General features: G+C 36.3%; 2 protein-coding genes across 2 annotated transcripts; one reads left to right on the top strand and one right to left on the bottom strand.

Annotated features, from left to right (window-relative positions):
* The first annotated feature begins 688 nt into the window (after positions 1–688).
* Positions 689–12,225, top strand: pdca (phosducin a). The gene is made up of 4 exons (XM_065276133.2): positions 689–826; positions 7,501–7,567; positions 8,383–8,534; positions 10,063–12,225. The coding sequence occupies exons 2-4, from the start codon at positions 7,528–7,530 to the stop codon at positions 10,579–10,581; spliced, it is 711 nt and encodes a 236-aa protein (XP_065132205.1). The 5' UTR covers positions 689–826; positions 7,501–7,527; the 3' UTR covers positions 10,582–12,225.
* Positions 12,226–13,444: 1,219 nt separating this feature from the next.
* On the bottom strand, positions 13,445–20,914 carry odr4 (odr-4 GPCR localization factor homolog). Its single transcript, XM_065276132.1, has 14 exons — positions 20,836–20,914; positions 19,715–19,818; positions 19,498–19,632; positions 17,410–17,505; positions 17,165–17,271; positions 17,002–17,038; positions 16,765–16,902; positions 16,563–16,658; positions 16,420–16,479; positions 16,205–16,336; positions 16,007–16,094; positions 15,656–15,841; positions 14,362–14,472; positions 13,445–13,972 (listed from the first exon to the last, which is right to left on the bottom strand). The coding sequence occupies exons 2-14, from the start codon at positions 19,811–19,813 to the stop codon at positions 13,905–13,907; spliced, it is 1,353 nt and encodes a 450-aa protein (XP_065132204.1). The 5' UTR covers positions 19,814–19,818; positions 20,836–20,914; the 3' UTR covers positions 13,445–13,904.
* Positions 20,915–21,113: the final 199 nt, after the last annotated feature.

The raw sequence follows: 21,113 nt of genomic DNA, 5'->3' as shown, positions 1-21,113 counted from the left end.
TCCAAAATATTTGTTCATTGCGTCATGTGAACCATGTGCATCGCTCGCCCTCCAAAAAGATGTCACCAGCCGTCACTGTTGACATGTCTTACTTATCCCACGGTCTAATGTATACAGGTCACAGACAGTCATCTGATAAGAAGATGAGTTTAGAGAAAGGTAGTTTCTGGAGTGTCAATTACTTAGAGAGTTACCAAACCACAGTAAACCCATGTCAACACAGAACATTATGCAAAAAAACTAAGAGTGTTGACATACTTTCAGAATTGGAATGATGAAAGAGAGATTCTCGAGATGTTTTCACCAGTGTGTCATCAAAAAAATCTCAAACAACAGTATCATTTCATTTTTATAATATACATGGTGATGGTTTGTAATGCTTAAACTTTTAATTAACTCAAAACCTGAAAAATATGAAAGAGGACTGTTTGTTTTGACAGGGTATTAAAAAGAAATTCAACCGAAACGTTCAAATATTACCAATGATATCTGAATTTAAAAAAGGCAGGCAATGTACACAAAGGCAAGAACATACTGAAACAAACGACAAAGTATACCGTAAACAGACATGAAATGACCCGAGAACCTTTCCACCTGTACACGTCATTTGTTCACAAACAAGAGGTATATTGAGCATAAAAGAAGAATAAGTGAAATAAACTTTTATCTGGTGTAAAATTAGTGAATGCATTGCTTAGTTTATTTCCTATCTGACTCTAAGGAGAAAAACTTCAAATGTATTAAACAGGTAAAGACACGTTTGAACATCTGATGTAGAAAGTGGAGTGACTGGCTGGTTTTGGAGCGGAAGTGATGGACTAGTAAGGTAAGGGTACTGATTATGATCACATTCCTTGCTCACCCGTTTCTAATCTTTGAGGCAAGGCCTGTTGCTAGGGACGCAGGTCTATTTGTTTGTTTTGTTCTGGGCGTAAGATTGATCACATTGTGAGCTGACACCGCTACTACTCTAGGATGTCAAAAACCTTTGAAATTGCCATTGATAAAATTTCTACGAAATACTTTTGCTCACCTTTACACTACAATTTTGAATGTGAATAAGGCGTCTGGGAATGTAATTTTCTGTGTGAAGTACACTAACTGGTTTCTCTACCTCACGGAGACTCAAACACATTTCTCCCACTTACTCACGACTTACTGTAAACCAGTCGTAAGCTAGAATAACCGTATTCATCATTTTTGTAATAACAGTAAAGCAATGTTCATGTAAAGCTGTCACGGATTTACAGTCTGTGCTTGTGGAAGTTCTGACACAGGGCTTTGACTGTCTACGCAATCTGGGGTATGCTCGGACGCACAGCGGGCATCTCACACAATGGTGGGAATTAAAGCATCAGCGGTTTGCATGGATGGCATAGTGCCTGGAAAAATAGAAAGTAAGAGTTCTGGCAACGTACATGGAACGGGTGATTTTGCAAAGCAAAATATACGAAAGACTATATGGCCCCTAGACTGAGCATTTTGAAGTCTGCTTGTTTTCATTGGCCTATTAAGATTTACTGGATTTGCATTTTAGTAAGGTTAAGTTGCTTTTGTCATATCAATTCTATGATGTTATGTCAAACATTTGCTTTCCTGCTTTTTGTAGTTTTTATCCATGTTTTCTGCCTCATTAATTTTATGATGCTGTTAAGCACTTAGGTCAGCCTTGTGGCTGTTTTCAATGTGCTTAATAAATAAACTATACTTGAAACTGAAAAATTTATCTTCTCCTACATGACTTTCAAATATAACAAGTGGTTTTCAAAATCTTGGTAAATTTGTACGCATCACAAAATCAGATCTTACACTGTGAACAATTAATGTTTTGTTATCTGTAGCGTGGAATTTGAATAACAGTTTAGGTTGCACAAGACAGAAAGAGGTGGAAAACTGAGAATGGCAAGATGTTATTACCTGAAAGGCCAGTTTCGAGAATGTGACCTATAAAGAAATCAGACACTGCAGATTTTGAGATCTAAAATTAATATTTTAATTCAAGAGTCAGAAAAGTAAAGGGAACACAGGAAGTGATTTGATAAAAATTTGTATGTGTCCTGACCGATTCAACATCTGGCCACTGTAAATCATTTCAAAATGTGAGTATTTCAAACAGTGCTGGATCATCCTAGATCAAACGTACATGTAGTCTATTATAACTTTGGTTATCAGTTCTGTCCTGCACGTGACCTTTAAATGAACTCACCAAAACACACACTTCCAAAAAGTGGAAAATCCTTCATGAGCTGTAACTGGGTGAATTATATAAGGTCTCATTCTCAGCAGTTTACAACATTTCTGGGAAAGAAGAAATTATAAAAAAATGAAGAATAATAATGACAAAACCAGAGAAAAAGAGTTCCTAATAGTCATCGTATTTCCTCCGGCTGTGAGTAAGAGTCTTGCTGCAAGAGACCAGCGTCAATATCCATGCTGGTCTAAGCTGGCTTGTATTGGTCAGTGCTGGTTTGTTGTTGTTCTTAGCCAATGCTGGTCAAGACTGGCTGAGGCTGACTGATGAATTGCTGATTAATAAAATTGACAAAATGAAGTGGATTGAACCAAACATGATTCATAAACAAAATAAAGAAAACATTTAGAGTGATGACTATATGATGTTTTATTGTCTAAAAATGATCATTAGTATTCCTCAATTTAATCAACACTGTTACCCAAATTATTGTAGCAGAAATAAATTTAATAAAATTATTATTAATTGCTACAGTTTATGGAAAATAGTTTTTTCTATTAATACAAACCAATAATTACTGTAAAATACCAAAACCATGCTTTAAAGTATTGGTAACGATGTTTGCAAATATTCAAAACTCACAAGGTCCCTAACCCAAATCCTAAACCTATAATATTTAGTTTTACCTCCTGAGGGTGTCAGACAATATTATTTTCTGAAGGTTAAGTACCTAATTTCACTGAATTTTCTTTAAATTTACTCTTCACGGAAAGGGCTTTTTATAAAGCCCATTTTTGCATGTGATGTGATTTACAAATTCATTGAACTAAACCAATCTCCCTACACTGTAAAAAGATATTTGCTGCTTTATTTTTTTAGTTGAATGAACTCAGATTTACAAGTCATGTCAACCTACTATTATTTATCTTGAGAAAAGATAAGTTGCTTTTACTTATAAAATAACTTCTTTCAACTATATTTTATAAGTTATAACAACTCATCTCTAGTCTAGATAAATAATAGTGAGTTAAAATAACTAGGAAATTTAAGTTGATTTAACAAAAAAATTTAAGGCAGCAAATAATTTTTTTCAGTGTATAAAGTTACTTATTTCTAACATTGCAGGATATAGACAAAATGTCTTGCGCACTGATTTTACAATGTAATGTTTTAACTTCTAATGTTTTAAGAATCTTATAAAAGTTAAGACAACATCAACTAACACAAATCTATTTAATTTTATTAAACCTAAGTGACCTAAGGTTTCACTGTGAAAAATTGTTAATTTCACTGTGAAATTAATTGTCAATCCATTTTATTATTAATGAAACGGAAATAGTGATTGTCTTATTTTTCCTGTCCTGATACGAGTCAAACAGCTTCTGAAACGAAAAAAAGGCAGGGCAGGACTAGAATTTGTCCAGTCGAGAACTGATTGGATCGTTGGAAGTTGGGTCAATGCATGTTGCTAATTGCTAAAATCTTTTCCAAGGCCTCGCCCTCCTGACATTCATCATGACTGTTTCGAAGAGGGGAGGAGATGATTAAAAATTATGATGGCAACAAATTTTTTTTTAAATAATGTAAAAAAATTGTAAAATAATACCACAACCTTTTAAAAAAAATAAAGTTTTAAATTTAAAATTCATTGTGACTTTAACATACAGAAAGTATTGCATCTTTATTACATTTACAAGATATGTGCAAAAGACAGTTGTATGACAACTAATCATGTCTGACAACTAATCAAATTAAGCAATATCAGGCTACACATTGCATGATTAACCCTGAGATTAACAAGTATTTATGTTATATCCAGTCCAAGGAATAATTTTGGTAAGTGCAACAAGGGAATATCTAAGATCTAGTCACAGTGTTTTACTCATTTAACCTTTCTTGTTACAAACTCTCTACGAATTCAAGCATTCCTGACCGGTGAACATTGTTTAGACAATCCAGGAGTAACGTCACCAAGTGGCGAGTTTTGTTTACAGCGCACTAGTTATGATAAAACCTTATGAGGTCAGCAACGGGACAAGACGCATGCAGACACTTATGTGTTCAGGAAGGAAGCTTTCCAAGTGGGTCTGAAGCAAGCACGGATATTCCACTTCCTCAAACTTTCACTTATTGCACAACAGACAAGCTAAACTGTGCCAGGCACTACTGCTCTCCCGTGGGTGTAGCCTTTTTAAATAACTAAATTAATATTACTAAGGATCTTAAAAACTGAATTAATTTAAACTGTAGCACAAAGCCAAAACATAGAGTAAATCTTACATTATCCACATTTGGTTGGACACACTCAAGAGTTATTTATTCCAGCTTCACTGGATTTGGCTGGCATGTGTAGAAAATGTATATTTTGTAAACAAATATACATTTGTTAGTACTTGTTTTTAAAAATGTGCTGCGCTGCCCCATGTCTAAATAAACACGTCGATGAACAGGAAATTACTTATTAGAGAAAGTGGAATTAATTTGGACACCCAGACACCCCTCTAGCTCTGCCATCTTATTGGATTTTTCCACTGTATTGCATGGATGGGCTGAACAAGCTAATAATGTGCTGACTTAAAGCAACACTAAAGAGTTTTTGCTCTTTGCTCCCCCTACAGGTTAGAAGCGTAATTGTCCACTACCACTATCGTAAACATTGCAGCATAGCTGGCTCTGATTGGATTGTAGGTCTGCCGTAAAGCAAGTTTTTGTAGTTTTTACTCAAACTACAGGACCGCGACCCGACGGTTGGAAACTTCTTTAGTGCGATTTTGGCCGATAGAGGGCTGCAAAGCAAATGTGAAAGTGCCTTTCACCCTGTTTCAAGTGGATGAACCACTGAAACTTTTTTGGAAACGTTATTTTAAGGTAAAAAAACTCTTTTTGTTGCTTTAATGGGGTAAGAGCCGAAATCTTCCCTGCTGCCATTTTCATGTAAAATTGCAAAATATTTAGAGGGACTGAGAATAATTTTTTTGGGGTGGGGGGTGGTGGGGGCTTAAGCACCCCCCAAAATGGCGTAACAAAGCCCATGGGCTTGGTGCTTGCTTAGTGAGTAAAAAATATATCAAGAACCCAATCTTCAAAAAAGCGTCAGCACAGGGTGTGTGGTAACGGCCCACAAACGATTGCAAGCACATTGTGGCAGATTGCCAGCACAGACAGATGTGTGGCCTGCTAATATCAGATGTGGGGGTGCTGAAGAGTGTAAATCTGCTCTCTTCATAAAATCAAATACACTTAGAACGAGTTTACTAACATATAGTGATAGCTATAACAGACAAACTTTCACTGCAAAATTTACTCATATTAGTCAAATAGACAACACAAACAATTATACTGTATCTAATTGTCAGCTCTTGAAGTCACAACTGCAGTAAACAGGCATATTGAACCTGGCCTGTATTTTGTCTGCTTATCTCTGTGCTTTGGATAGAGACAATATTAGAGCAGGCTTTATGTGCACTAATCCTATTACATGACACTCATTTATTACACATATATAACAATGATGTCCATGTAGACAAAGCCCCTGTATAAGTGAGACAGTTATCAGTAAACTTTTAATAGAGCACAGCAGTGACAGGTGCACAGAGAGACAAACGGTCAGGTAAGAATTTCTGACTATTCGCTTCTGAGATCAAGTGTAAAATGCTGTATGTGTTCATGTATAGCTCAATGGTAGAGCATTGTGTTAACAGCGCAAGTTTAAACCCTATTGTAAAAAGCATTTGTATTAAAGCATCTGCCAAATGCATAAAAGTAAATTGTAACTAATGTATGGCAGACAGGGATTAAAAACAGCAAATGACCACTGCAGGCATAGTCAACTGTAACTTTAGCTATTTTCTGACATAGGCTGCACAAATCATAAACATTCGGGGAAAATTAAAATCTGCTTTTGATTGCATATGCACTATTGAGGACCCAATAAAGACGATATGAAAGTGAAACTATAAAGTCTCAATTTGGTAAAGCCACCAAAATGTTTAACTGTGCATGATAAGCAAAATGATTTTAATCTGTGATACAATATGAATTAATGGCGCAGTTGTTCCTTAATAGTCCTTAATAGTATTTAGTATCCATTTTTTTATAATCTTAAGAAAAAAATTGGTATTGAAGTTTATATGGTCTATGTTAGTTGTGAAAATATGTGTGAAACCATAGAGGGATCTGTATGAGATTAAACAAGATTATTTCTGACGTATGTCTGAATCTGTATTACTCATTGCACTTGACACAATCAGCATATTTCATCGTTAAGACCGCAGCTCCAGTAACTAGGCAGTTTGCTGATTCAATCTATGCAGATATTACTTGTGATTTTGGTAAAACTGTTCAGTCTTTGCAAGTATCGCAATGATAATGCACTTTTACAAGAAGACGCACACCTTGCAGGAATTCATTCAAACTGAACAAAATTTTATTTTAATCCATCAATTATAACAGGAAGCTGCTAATTCCATCCCAACCTGGATAAATGTATAAAGGCTTGCAGTGCCAACATCTCACATTTCCTGTCATTTCTTATAATAGTTAAGTGAAGCAACTGTGTTATGTCAGCCTCGTCATTTCATCACTATTCCTGTTCAGTTTAATTGTTTTAAATTTACATTTCTTAGATCATATGAGGAAGTTGCGCAAAATGGGAGCATTCCGGATAAGCATTCCTGTGGTTTTCTATCCTGTATAGCTCGGTGGTAGAGCTGTGTTTGCAATGGTCATGGGTTTGAACCAACATGATAAAAAATGTATACCTTGTAATGCACTGAAAGTCTCTTTGGATAAAAGTGTCTGCCAAATAAATGTAAATGTCTATCTGTTTTTGCCTGTCTTAAATCACCAGAACAGTTTAAAAAGTAAAGATAAAAAATATAAATAAAAAGATTATTAAATAAAAATTACTAATAATATACTTTGGCTCATAGTCTAGACCTAACATATAGCCTAAGATCGGAAGATGAAACATTTTCTCCAAGTCCCATGGGTTTTTGAAACATTTTTGGGTGGCCGGTCCTAAATAATGGAACAGTCTTCATTATTATATTAGTGTCGCTCTTCCTTTTTCAGCATTCAAATCAAATCTCAAAACATATCTTTTTATAAGGCTTTTATTATATTTTAATATTTTGCTTGCTTTGTATGCTATCTTTTTTAATATATTGTGAGGTCTTGTTTTTTGCTATTCTAAAACTTTTTCTTCCTATGTTGTACAGCCGAATTGCTAAAATGTGCCCTAGAAATAAATGAAATAAATAAACTGAATTAAATAATAATCTAATATGATCTGTAATTTGTACCATCAGATCTCCACAGAAGATCCTAAAGAAGTCATGTCAGCTGGGAATGAAGAACTACCAGCAACACAGACAGGTTTGACAAAAATCTCACAGCTTTTAAACAAATGTTTTTACAGATATCTTGATGTCTGGAATAAGCCATTGATAACTGAAAGCACAAATCAGCAACGTATGAGTTGTTGGCATCTGATTTAATAAAAAATCACAACAAGTGTCACCTTGATTGGACTTGTAAACATGTAGGTTTTAACAGTGATAGTGAGGTAATACTGGACTATCCCATATTATACGGACACACCCATGATGATTAGTAAATAAAGAATGTAGCCTACTTCCGATTTGGAAGAAGGATTTAAAAAGATGGATTTGTAAATACTCCTCAGTCAACCAATTTAATTTGTCTTGCTGATCATACTTTTCTCAACCCATTCTGAATGATTTTGAGCTATAAGAGTTCAGATGTAAAACCCACTAAGTGCATCTTAGTGCGTGTTTTCTTGTAAATAAGCATTTTTATAAGACTCCTAATGTATTCTGCCAACAAACAGATATTTCTGAATGGCCTGCAGGCCGCGGCCCACAATTAAACAGATTTGAAGCTAAATTATTTGATGATCATTTATGTGCCGAGAGCATTCGGTTAATATCATCTAATTTTTGATGGAGGTGGCATTTAGCTGCTTTTACATCTTCTCAGGCCCATTTACTGCATTCCTGGTGGACCAGTTTTCCATAAGCACAAACCTCTAAAATAGGTGCTATATTTGTAATGTTCCATTCAATTACATTAGTAAATAGTTAAACTAGTTGAAGAATAATTAGATCAATAATTAGATCAATAATTAGCGGGTAAACTTCAACAACATGGCATCTTTTCGTACATCTTAGGGCCCAAAGGGGTAATTCACGACTGGAGAAAGTTTAAACTAGAGAGTGAGGATCATGACAGCATCCCACCTAACAAGAGAGAGCTGCTTAGACAGATGTCCAACCCAAAATCCAGTTATGTTGATGACACACAAGAACTGATCAACCGCAAGGTAAGGCATACTTGATGATCACACTTAAAAAAACAAATGATTCAAAGGAAATACATTTATATATCTATTTCCCATCACTTTGTAGCCTACTTTAAATACAGCAGAGGTTTAATGATTATGTGACTCACATGCCCTTACATGTCTGAGCTTTGCATACTCTACCAGTCAAATACAGAGGGTAGTGTACTATTTTTACTTTCTATTTACTTAAATAAAATTTTCAAGTATTCATATTTTATAAGTGTTTTTCATTGAAAAACATGGATTTCAAACATAATTTTTACTACACTACATTTCATACATGTTTTTGTTTTACATTTTATATTTATATAAATATGATATAATACATTTTATACCACGCTCTGTTCAAATACTCGATTCTGATTGGCTGGAAGGTGTGCATTAAAACCGTTTAACGCACAGGTAGTTCCAGTCAGTTTCATTAAAGTTAGAAATTAATCCGCTACTATAAACATTGGTAACCATAGTTACACAGTTACACTTGTAGAGAGAGCGAGAGAGGGGCGAGAGAGAGAGAGAGAGAGAGCGTCTCTCTTTACAAAATTTTTAAAAATTTTAAGTAAGGGATAATCCACGGCTAGCCATGCATTAAAGGGTTTTAATGCATGGCTACGCGTCGGGTGGTTCTTCACCTCTACGTCGTGCATTAAAAACCTTTAATGCATGGCTAGCCGTGGATTATCCCTTACTTAAAATTTTTAAAAATCATAATAAAGAATACAATTTTGATGTAATCTAAATAAATAACTACAGATTAACCCTCAATTGATCCTTGGGGTCTAAATGACCCCAATAGACATTTCATTAGTTAAAAAAGTGGTTCCCTTCTTCTCAGAGATATAACATTTTGTGACTTTTCCTAAATAATCTTATACATAAACAAAAAACTGGGCTTGATTGGGTTGTTCTGAAGGTATGTATTTTTTTTATTAATCTGGTCTTTGAGGTTAATATGACCTCAATTGAATATGAATGGGTAATGCAAAAACAACAAAAAATATTTTTTCCATTTGTAAAAACAAAATCAATTAACCTAGCAAAAATCTGAAACTTTCCACACAGAAATTAAGGCCTGGTACTTGCGCACAAATGCAATGTAGAAAACACAAACACATACACATGCACGTACACACACATTCTGGTTTCCATGTTTTGTGGGGACATTTCAATCATAGACGTTATGGTTTTTATACTGTACAAACTGTATATTCTATTCCCTTCCCCTAACACAAACTCTAACCCAACGATCACAGAAAACTTTCTGCTGCTTCACATTTTTAAGAAACATCATTATGTTTGATTTATAAGCTTGGTTTCTCATTGGGTCCTCAAAATGTCCCAAAAATACTGGTATTCCTATCTTATCATAATAATTTAAGTGTTTTTTTTTTTCATAAAAAAATCTACATTTCACATGCAAGCTAATGGTGTGGTTGAGGATTTTTGTGGTAAATCTTTAAATGATATTTGCTTTCCATAGTTATTAAAACACTACATCTGCCCGCAGATGAGCATGCAGGAATACGAGTTGATCCAAGAAGAGGATGAAAGTTGTCTGCGTAAGTATCGCAAGCAGTGTATGCAGGAGATGCATGAGCGCTTGAGCTTTGCCCCCAAGTTTGATGGCGTTTTTGAGTTGGAAAACGGGGAGGCTTTTCTGGAGGCCATCGAGAAGGAACATCGCCTGACCCTGGTAGTGGTGCACATCTACGATGACGGGATTAAAGGTTGCGACGCGCTCAACAATTGCCTGACTTGCCTTGCAGCGGAGTATTCTAGCGTGAAATTCTGCCGCATACGGGCTTTTGCTACAGGGGCAGGTGAGCGTTTTTCGGATGACGTTCTGCCTGCTCTGCTGGTGTACAAGGCTGGAGAGCTGCTGGGTAACTTCCTGTCCATTACAAAGCACATGAACGAGGAGTTCTTCGCCACAGATGTGGAGAACTTCTTAAATGCGTATGGTCTGCTACCAGAAAAAGAGTTTGCAGCCTGTCCCGATGAAGATGACAACGCCGACGTGGAATGAAGCTTTTAAACTTTAAAAGGTTAAACCAGTCATCTAGTTGCCTGACTAATAGAGATCCTGTTGACGCTATGAAGACTTCAGAACTTGATATAAATGTAAATATAGCATCTCTATTGTATATCAAGCTAGTAATTGCTTAACGAATAAAATAAAGCAATAAACCCCGAGAAGCAGTACCAGTGCATTTTATAACAGCTAAGGGGCGTTGTTAGGCACGACGCGAAGCGGAGTAAACCCCCTTAGCTGTTATAAAATGCACTGGTAACCCAACGCTTCGAGGGGTTTATTGCGTTTATAAAACGGTTACTTCATATGCATAACGTTAGCGGGATTTTATAAAATAAAACCCAAAAAAGTTGTAATTATATTAGTACAAATATTACTCTTCCGCCGAACAAAGTAGTTCCTCAGAATCAAGTGTGACTGAAACAGAGCGCAGTTCCCAACCAACACAGACACAGCAAAGACACAATGAAAATATGATTTAAGACTGTGGTGTTTATTTTATAAATCACCATTCATCTAATTTATACATTAACATTTATATCGTGCAACTGTTGAAGTGATGATCAAATATGCTTGGAAGCATGCTGAACTCTTTCCCTGTCAGCGTTTTTTTTTTTTTAAGTTGCCACCCAGTTTTAGTTTAATGCCTTCCAGAAAATTATCTTCTTTATATAAACATAAAATATCAAATTAAAGAACAGACCATCCGCTTTGAAACAAAAACAAACAAAAAAACATTTCATCCTACCTTCATTTGATCTCTTATCACCTCTCAAATTTTTTTATTAAAAGCGGAGATATTTCCATTTTTGTGAAGAACTTTAGTAAGAGATCAGATTCAGATGGAGCCATGAACAGTATTACACGGTGTTTTCAGTGAATGCGTCAGTGTTTAAGTTGGGTAAGATCGCCACCCAGTGGATAATAGCGGACGTATGAACTTGAGTTATAAAATCCTCAGACAACGTTTTCTCTTTATCGACGAGATGACTCAACAATATTTATGGACATTCATCTGGATATCGCCATTAATTGTGCAATTGTAGACAAATTAAAAATATGATTTAAGACTGTGGTGTTTATTTTCATAAATCAATACGCAGTAACAGTGGCGCAGTGATACTTATGTAATGTGGTCTGAACCGTGAGTTTACCGGTGTATTTTATCACGGCTTAGAACGCGTTTCAACCAATCAGAATGAAGAACCAGAACTGCCCGTTTTATAATAAATGTTTTACCTTATAAGAAGAATGTTTGACTTTACGTTGCAGTTCTTCACTACATGAAATTCGAGTTACATTCTTTCATATAGACTACCTTACAAAAATGGACCCATATTCACTTTTTTATGTCATCATGAATATCTGGTTACTTTTGTGCAACAAAGGCCCTTCCATAAAACAAGTCCTGACAAGCAACCAACACACACCACAGGATTACAGGTTTATCCACATGCGGATGTGTTTATTTGGTGGTTCAGGGGAATGTGGTTTAAGTGTATTGAATTGACAGTTAAAGGTCCCGTTCTTTCATTTTTTTTTTTTTTTTTTTTTTGAAGCTTTGATTGTGTTTACAGTGCGCAATGTAACATGTTCATGTTTCACGTGTAAAAAAAGCGGTATTTTTCACACATTTTACTTATCTGTATAGCGTTGTTTTCACTGTCCTCAAAACAGGCTGATGTCTTCCTTGTTTTATGAAGTCCCTCCTTCAGAAATACGTAACGACTTCCGATTGTGTAGCTTGTTAGTGTGTTGTGATTCGATAGCAGCTTAGCTTGCTTGGGCGTAGGTTAGTCAAAAAAAACTTCTAAGCCCTTTTCACACAGACATTCCGGAAAATACACGGAAAAGGCATCCTATCCTGAATTTTTTCGGGATCGTTTGATTTTTTGTTCATTCACACTGCCATGATTAGCCGGCATCTGCAAGGTCCCGGAAAGACACGTGACCTGTTGAAAGTCCTGCCCTCTCTTCTACACAGCATCTGAAGTTTGCATATTATTGATTATTTATCTCTCCAGAAACAACTCGCATGCATTTTTGTTTATGATAAGACTATAAAGGAGCGCGTGAATGCACAGTTCTATTCTGGTGAATGATCTCAGCTTCTGAGTGGATATTTGACGAGCTCCCTGATCTCTGCTTTAAAACAGTTTTCAGACATTTCTCATCGTGAATGTTTATATGCATGTTATCTCTCGTTTTAAGGAGCTGAACCATAAATTTGTTGTGATGATTCGTGCGTCCTCACTATGACACGCCCATTTCTGCATTGTTTCGGCTTCTTGTTCACACAGAGGGTTTTCCGTGTATCTGACTAGGTTCTCTTTCCAGCAACGATCCCAGAAGATATATGCGACATGTTTGTGTTCACACAGACGCTTGTCTGGCAATTTTACGGGTATTTTCTGGGACCAAAGGTCTGTGTGAATGGGGTTCTAGTGATGTCATTAAAGCAGGAAGTAGCGGGCTGTAGTCCAATCCAGCCGTTTGCTGTAGGCTTTAAAAGGCGAATACTGTTAAAGAAAATATATCGCCTGGGAGTGAACTTTGACGTTTATCATTTTACAGGTATAATAAATGCTCTAACAGAAACATTACACACTAACTAAAGTTTAAAAAATTGGTTCAGAAAGAATGTGACCTTTAAGGATAGTGAATTAAGTAATAAGTTAAGGTAAATCATAAAACCTATTATAAATACATCAATTATTTGTCTTGCCAAGGGGATTTTCTGTTCCATTTTTACGCATCATTTCCTGTATTTCTTCAAAGATGAGGGGCTGGCAGAAGCCAGAAAATACCAGTTTAAAAATGACTCAAAATGCCAATGAGGAAGCCACAGACTTTCAAGAAAGATGACGATAATAACTTTTATTTTGTTCTTAATACAGCACATGTGGAAACATGCCAGCAGTGCTTTTCAAAACAGAAAATAAAGGAGAAAATAAAAATTGCAACCATGCCTGTGAAATCCAGGCTTAATTCTCAATCCAATTATGAGATTAAGAGCATCAAGTTTGCTTTAAATCATTGATTTCAATAATTGAAATGGCATTACTCAGACAGTAATAAAGATATCAAGGTTACATTTTTACAGAATGCTCTTTACATTACATTTTTTTTAACTTAAGTTGTTTAAAATGTCAATAAAATGTATAATGTATAAAATAGCTTCATGAATTATAAACAACCTAAAGTGTTTATTGAAGTAAATTATATTTGAAAACATTTAATATTACTCAACCATGCTATTTTATACACTTGTACATACATACATACATACATACATACATACACTGTAGTTTTTAGTGTTATTCATTGAAATACAGCAGGGATGTAGCTGTAGCAAGAACAGCAATGGCTGCTGCTACTGCCAAACCTGTGGGAGAAAAAGAGAGACAGTGAATCTGATGACTGGACATAGACCAAGAGAAGTGTTTAGTTAAATAATTAAAGTGAAAGTCCAATAATTAAGTAAAAATAATCTGTTCAATACATCTAAGCAGCATCCAACATATACAACTGAGCTAGTCATTGAGTTCTGTAATAGAGGAAAACTAATATTTTCGATAAGGCTTGTTTTGTTGTTTAGGTTTAAGCATCAACTAAAACCACAAGATAAAATAATTATTACAGTACTAAATTGCTCCAATTATTACTCGCAGACAGATTAAATATACACCACGAGCTGTTTAACAGCATATTTTAATATAATTGAATAGTACATAGCAGCAATACAATAAATACTTATAGAAAAAAGACACTAACCAGCATAGTATTGAAAGGCTTTCTGGGTTTTAGGTGTTTCAACTTGTGCTTCGGAAGTGAAAGGACTGCTGTAGTCATCACTGCGACTTTCAGTTACATCAGGGCAAAATACTGAAATGCATACAGATGCATGAAAACATGCAATTTATGAACTGGGTTTATATCACCAAGCAGAAGAAAGAAATAACTATTTTTCTGTCACTGTCCTATAGACGGTTTTATCGGAAGCACAAGCGTTGCCATGGTTAGGTGCCTAGCCCAAAGTTAATGTCTAGTCTGTGTTTGTTCATCGGTCTGGCTAGTGGCTAAACTAACCTCTTGAACAAATACCTTTAGAAAAAAAAAATGTTTTGGTTTCCTAAAGACAAGGGAAGACAGCAAGCATGGATCACCCCTGTGGGAAAAAAGGTTTGGCAGCCAGTTTAAGAATTCAAGAACCTGTAGCTACCATTGTATACATAAATTTTATAGAGTTATGTTAGCTCAGTGTAATAGTTGATACGCCTTAGATATGATATAATTTACTTTGTTATCAGAAATAAACGTCTCTAAAAGGACTCTGTTGTTATTGATTATATGTGAAAGTCTATCAGAAGTTGCGTTTAGTCCACAAAAGCCTGTTTTGTTTATGTTGTTGCTGCTGAAACTGTCTATACAAACTAGGAGAAGTTGCATCTGGATCAACCAGCCCCCTGAATATCGTATTCTTCAGTGAGGACCGTCTCTTGCCACTGACGCAGTCTATAAATTGTTGGGATTATGTTGCCATAGAGATAAATAATCCAAACTTCCCAAAGGGCTTGCTATTAAGAGAGATTGGATTTTCTATCGCCTGCGGTTAGCAATATTACCTCTGTCATAATATTGCTTTTCCCACAAATGGAGATTCATTTATCAGCAAAGTTTTCTTAAACGGGTTTGGACAGGAGGAGAGGCGTAACTGGCTATTATTGTGAAGGGGAAATGAGACAGGGTGTATCCCAGGTTGTTAAACAGTTCAAGCTCATTTTGCCAAGGGTTATCCTTTGGATTCAGCAAGCCCCACACCTATACACATTCATGACTGTTAGATACGCATTCTGAACAATGAAACTCAACAATACCTGTGCACATTCATCTCTAAATTGCAGGGTCTTTACAAGAGGTTACTTACATTACACAATACTCTTTAATCACATACAATACACGCTTGGAAAGCGTGAGAATGGTACAGTTTATTACAAAAAAACTCAAAAAAATTTGATATTAGATTGTTACTGATTTAATTGTTAATGTTAATTATGGAAAGACTTACAGTAATTGCTCTCCAGACTAATATCTATGTTCCCCTCTGGTGTTTCCCAGTCCAGCATCTCTTTAAGACGCTCGGCCACATCAGCTGTGCTTTCATCTGGGAACATGTAGTCACACACAGACAGGCCAGAGCAGGGCACTGGGACAAAAACACGTCGAGGAAGAGCCTTCGGACCACTGCACGGGCCTGGAAAGTTCATTAACATCCTGAATTATTCTTAAACTATCATTTTCTGTGCAAGAATTCAGTGTCGAAAACAAAAATGAAACCTGGATGCCATCTAGTGGCCAGTATTATGTTTGGAAAGTTTGAAGTTTTGTTTAAATTTTTTAGTCAAATATGCCACTGTACCTTTGTGACTCCCCTCGCTTATTAAGAGATCCTCAAGAAACATCGCAACTCTGCAGGAAATCGAATTTATGATGTCTCTCTTAATGACCTACCAGCACAAAACAAATATTGATTTCATAACAGGAAGTACCAGGCAAACAACACAAGTCACAACACAAACACATATGCAAGCAAAATAGTGATAGCAGTTTCAATGACCTGTGCTGCATGTCTGGCTTTAGGTTTATTGTTGTGGATGTAGGCCCTGCAGTACACCACCCCTCGAACCTTTGCTGAACCACTACACACTTGAACCTGCGCACTGGATCTCTCATCCACCTCTGATTGCTCCTGTGAGAAAATTAAACATCTGACAATGTGCACAATAGAGTATATACACATCAATAATGTCCAAATGACGGTGCAGTCCTCACATCAGAAACAAGGATCCGTACTGGAAGAGTAAGATGCTGGGTAATCTTTGGATTTTTTTTCTGTAAAAGAAGATTTCAGCTGAAATGCAGAATTAAAATATCCCTATCTATGCATGACCAAAAATCAGAGTAAACCCTTTTACCTGTCCTGAAATGAGTTCAGAGTCATCTAATGCCTGTCTACCATTTATGAGACAGTGACCAGCCTCGATCTGCTTGGCCCATTTCCTAAGACCATCCTGGATAACAAAGAATTTTTTTTTTATCTAAACAATGTTTTGTACAATAGCAGACATAGCAGACAAAGTAAACGGCCTTAGTATACCTGCCTGTATTTGGTCTCACCTGCATGCACTTATCTGTGTTATCGGAAGATGATTCAGTCAGAGGTATCAGAAGATCGAGCTCCACAGAGCAGGTCAACATGGGCCAGGATGTCGAGACTCCTGCCTGATACTTCCAGTCTGCTGGCTTGGCTGAACTCTGCAAACCGGTAATAAGTAATGAGTAAACAAAGTAAAAAATATAAAACCTTACAATTTTTAATTTGTATAAAGTTTTAGCCAGAAAAGTGTCTCCCACCTTTGGATCCTTCACATCGAATGTTTTACAGACAGCTCTGTAGATTCAAGTCAAGAATCACCTTTCATTTGCAACTTTAAAAATGACTACACTATTGACATGTTTACAAGCATAACATAGTTATGATTATATCCGGTAAAATGGATGATAGTGTGGAGGATACTTCTTCGATTTGGAGCAAATGTGCAGTGTGACTCGATCCGTTACGTCCTCCTCTGAGAGCTCCCATAGTCTTCCTTTAGTTATGTATTTATCCACAGCAAATATAAGCTGTATGTAGAAAACAAGGAAAGAAATAACTGAAGTCAGACTGATGTTGTTTTGTGTGATGATATGATGGTCTCTTGCAACATCCTTAATTTTTTTAACAGACACAGTCCCATATACACACATGCATGTGAAACTTACCCTTTTAAGAGTGTTCTGGGCATCTTTAGATAGTTCAGGTGGGGTTACCAAAAACAGGCCAAGGATGCTGAGACCTCCTGGTAACATGTGGGATAACTACAACAATGATGTTTTTTGGCTTTAGTATGAGAATGCTAGCCTTAAGGGTATCTGTAAAGTTAAACAAGTGTGCTCCAAAACATTAATAACATTTGCATTTAGAAGACATAAGCTTTTAAAGCTTACAGTCTCTCAATACTGATCAATACATTTTATCATTCTGCATCTCAGGTTCTCATCAAATTCCAGGCTATAAGGTACTAAACACTATAAGCCATTTTAAAATGTGCAGAAGATACTTAAAGGTGGTGTGTGTAAATTTTAGCGGCATCTAGTGGTGAGATTGTGATATGGCAACGAACAGCCCACCACTATTCAATTTTAAAACGCATATGGTAGCCGCCACAGGACAAACATTTTGTCGTCAACGTAGGGACGAAATGCGCTCGGTAGAACAGTTTGTCCGTTTAGAGCTACTGTAGAAACATGAGTCATGATGGCAACTTTCATGTAAGGGGAGATGGAGATGTATGGAGTTAAAAACGTCTCATTCTAAAGGGAAAGTCTGTCCAAAAATGATATTAAACCCATTAATTACTCACCCTCAAGCTGTCAGAGATGCATATGTCGTTTTTCAGACAAACACATTTTCAGTTATTTTAGAAAATGTTTTAGATCTTTCAGTTACTCAACGTTACAGGGTCCACGTCCTTCAAGTCCAAAAAATTTGCATCCATCCTTAACAAAAGAAATTCAAAAGGCTCCACGATAATAAACAAAGGCCTTCTGAGCGTAATCCGCGCGGTGTTGTTGTAGAAATATCAAAATTTAAAACTTTATAAACAAAAATAACTAGCTTCTAGTCGAAGATGGCGGCATTACCAGAAGCTAGTTATTTTCGTTTATAAAGTTTAAAATTTGGATATTTCTACAACAACACTGCACGGATTACCCTCAGAAGGCCTTTGTTTATCATCGTGGAGCCGTTAGGATTTATTTTGTGAAGGATGGATGCAAATTTTTTGGACTTGAAAGACGTGGACCCATTTTTGGCCGAACTATCCCTTAAAGGAATAGTCTACTCATTTTCAATATTAAAATATGTTATTACCTTAACTAAGAACTGTTGAATCATCCCTCTATCATCTGTGTGTGTGCACGTAAGCGCTGGAGCGCGCTGCGACGCTACGATAGCATTTAGCTTAGCCCCATTCATTCAATGCTGCCATTTAGAGATAAAGTTAGAAGTGACCAAACACATCAACGTTTTTCCTATTTAAGACGAGTAGTCGTACGAGCAAGTTTGGTGGTACAAAATAAAACATAGTGCTTTTCTAAGCGGATTTAAAAGAGGAACTATATTTTATGGCGTAATAGCACTTTTGGGAGTACTTCGACTCGCCTGAAAAGTCCGCTCCCCTTCTCACCCTCATAATGGGAGAGGGAGGGTGTTACTGCGCCGAGTCGAAGTACTCCCAAAAGTGCTATTACGCCATAAAATATAGTTACTCTTTTAAATCCGCTTAGAAAAGCGCTATGTTTTATTTTGTACCACCAAACTTGCTCGTATAACTACTCGTCTTAAATAGGAAAAACGTTGATGTGTTTGGTCACTTCTAACTTTATCTCTAAATGGTACCATTGAATGAATGGGGCTAAGCTAAATGCTATCGTAGCGTCGCAGCGCGCTCCAGCGCTTACGTGCACACACACAGATGATAGAGGGATGATTCAACAGTTCTTAGTTAAGGTAATAACATATTTTAATATTGAAAATGAGTAGACTATTCCTTTAAGGTAATAAAAACAATAAAGTTCATTATGTAAGGTCTTTATACATCACTGATAATATAGTTATGTATATATTATATTGCATTTCTGTCAAGAGATCCTACTAAAAGTTACACAATACACCTTTAAATTGCTCTGGCCTAACTTCCTGTTTCTGTTGAAATGACGATACATTAAACAAAGTTGCACATTTCAAGACACTTCAGTGGGTTGTTAACCATACAAATAAACAATTATCTTTTAAAGCAGATAACCCACCTGCTTGGCATGTTCTGTTACCCACTCCACATCAATCTCATCCAGAGGACTGCCTGTAGAAACCTTCGGATGGCCCTTACTATCCCTGTATGGAGTCTGTACAGCCAACACTATGAATTCTCTCTGAGGGGATGACTATGAACAGACAGGGACATCTCATTACCAACCAAAACACATTTTTTTCTAACACGTAGAATATGATAAAATGTTACTTTACCTGACCAATTAAAAGTCCTGTGACACACGATCCAGGAGGTGTCTGAAGCCCACCAAGATATATCTCCACCGCCTCTTCTACAATGTAGCTTCTACCCATTCTGCCTATAAACGAATACAATTAGTGTGTGCTGCACCCTATCAATGTCTTAAAACCCCTAACAAACAATATACAAAAGATATAAAAATCTGACAGGACTCGTAAATCATGGTCGTGGATGACGTAATGAAATCAAGTTTTATAACCGTTACATTGTAACATAAGCCCACAGTATGGCTTGATAGAAGTGGCGTGCAGACACTATTACCCCATGCAAGATTGCAAAAATTGATCGGCTTATGACATCAAAGTATCATGAAAGCGACACAACAGTAAAAAAAATTAATTGAACAACAGTACTGCTTTCATAATTGCTCTCACGACTCTTTGATGTCAAACCTAGGATAACCCAGACATGACTCCACTGACAAGCAACTCTATAAATAGGGGCATTACGCTGGTTAAAACTGCAAATTCTAAACCAACAACTGTAAACAAACACTGTGTTAGAAGCTTTTATATATTTTAATGCAAACAAATCTTACATATTGTACCTTTAACCCACAAAACAGGCAATGTGTAGCACAGGATACTATTTAGTTTCCTTTAGAGGGGATAAGAAATAGTTTTCACCCAGTCCTATTATAATAGTCGGGTTTATGTGGATCAAATGACATAATTTTGTCAGCATAACCAAAACCTAACATGGTTGTACATGAAGCAGATGCCGACTTTGTAGTATGTTTTTAATACATATTATCTGACATTTTTATGTGACTATGAAACTGCTAACATTGATTGTGAATTCTGTCTTTGGTTTCTGTTTCTCATTATTTTATTCATGCTGTTATTTAAACATTTTGAATGTATGTATCCCATGATAATATCCCCTGGCTGATAGTAAGTTAAACCTCAATGAGGTTGAAGCATACTGTATGCACTAAAAACTAACAGCTGGCAGTAACAGACGTACAAACATCTATATTTTATTACAACGCATAAAGAAGAATAAAGCGATTTTATGGCGTATGATGACACTGCAATGTAAAAGAAAACGAAATTAATAAAACCCTTAAAAGTACCTTAGTTCGTGCACACTTCAGGCAGCTGATGAACACTTAACCAATACGTGTGACATGACATCGTCGCATCAAATAAGCGCAACCCGACTTGATGCAGCGCTGCGCAGACACACAGCGTATGAAATATAAGTATCGCGAGAGCATTTCAAAAGCCCACCTGTAGAATCTCTCTCGCGGTACCTGATTAGTTTGCGCAGCGCTGCATGAAGTCGAACGCGCCTCGTGATTGGACAGCCCCGTCTTCGGTGCTTCTTGAGTTTACAATCGCACAAATATGA

The sequence above is a fragment of the Paramisgurnus dabryanus genome, chromosome 6, assembly GCF_030506205.2.
Source record: "Paramisgurnus dabryanus chromosome 6, PD_genome_1.1, whole genome shotgun sequence".
Taxonomy (NCBI): Eukaryota; Metazoa; Chordata; class Actinopteri; order Cypriniformes; family Cobitidae; genus Paramisgurnus; species Paramisgurnus dabryanus.
Note: the sequence above shows the minus strand (reverse complement) of the source record. Positions and strands in the feature narration are given on the sequence as shown.

What these genes read in the sequence shown, in the direction of transcription:
- pdca (XM_065276133.2), top strand. Translation starts at nt 7,528, where the DNA reads ATGTCAGCTGGGAATGAAGAACTACCAGCAACACAGACAG. An exon ending in ACTACCAGCAACACAGACAG is followed by an intron (nt 7,568 to 8,382) that starts GTTTGACAAAAA and finishes CGTACATCTTAG; the next exon opens with GGCCCAAAGGGGTAATTCAC. An exon ending in AAGAACTGATCAACCGCAAG is followed by an intron (nt 8,535 to 10,062) that starts GTAAGGCATACT and finishes ATCTGCCCGCAG; the next exon opens with ATGAGCATGCAGGAATACGA.
- odr4 (XM_065276132.1), bottom strand. Translation starts at nt 19,813, where the DNA reads ATGGGTAGAAGCTACATTGTAGAAGAGGCGGTGGAGATATATCTTGGT. An exon ending in CAGGACTTTTAATTGGTCAG is followed by an intron (nt 19,633 to 19,714) that starts GTAAAGTAACAT and finishes GTCTGTTCATAG; the next exon opens with TCATCCCCTCAGAGAGAATT. An exon ending in AAGCGAGGGGAGTCACAAAG is followed by an intron (nt 15,842 to 16,006) that starts GTACAGTGGCAT and finishes TGAACTTTCCAG; the next exon opens with GCCCGTGCAGTGGTCCGAAG.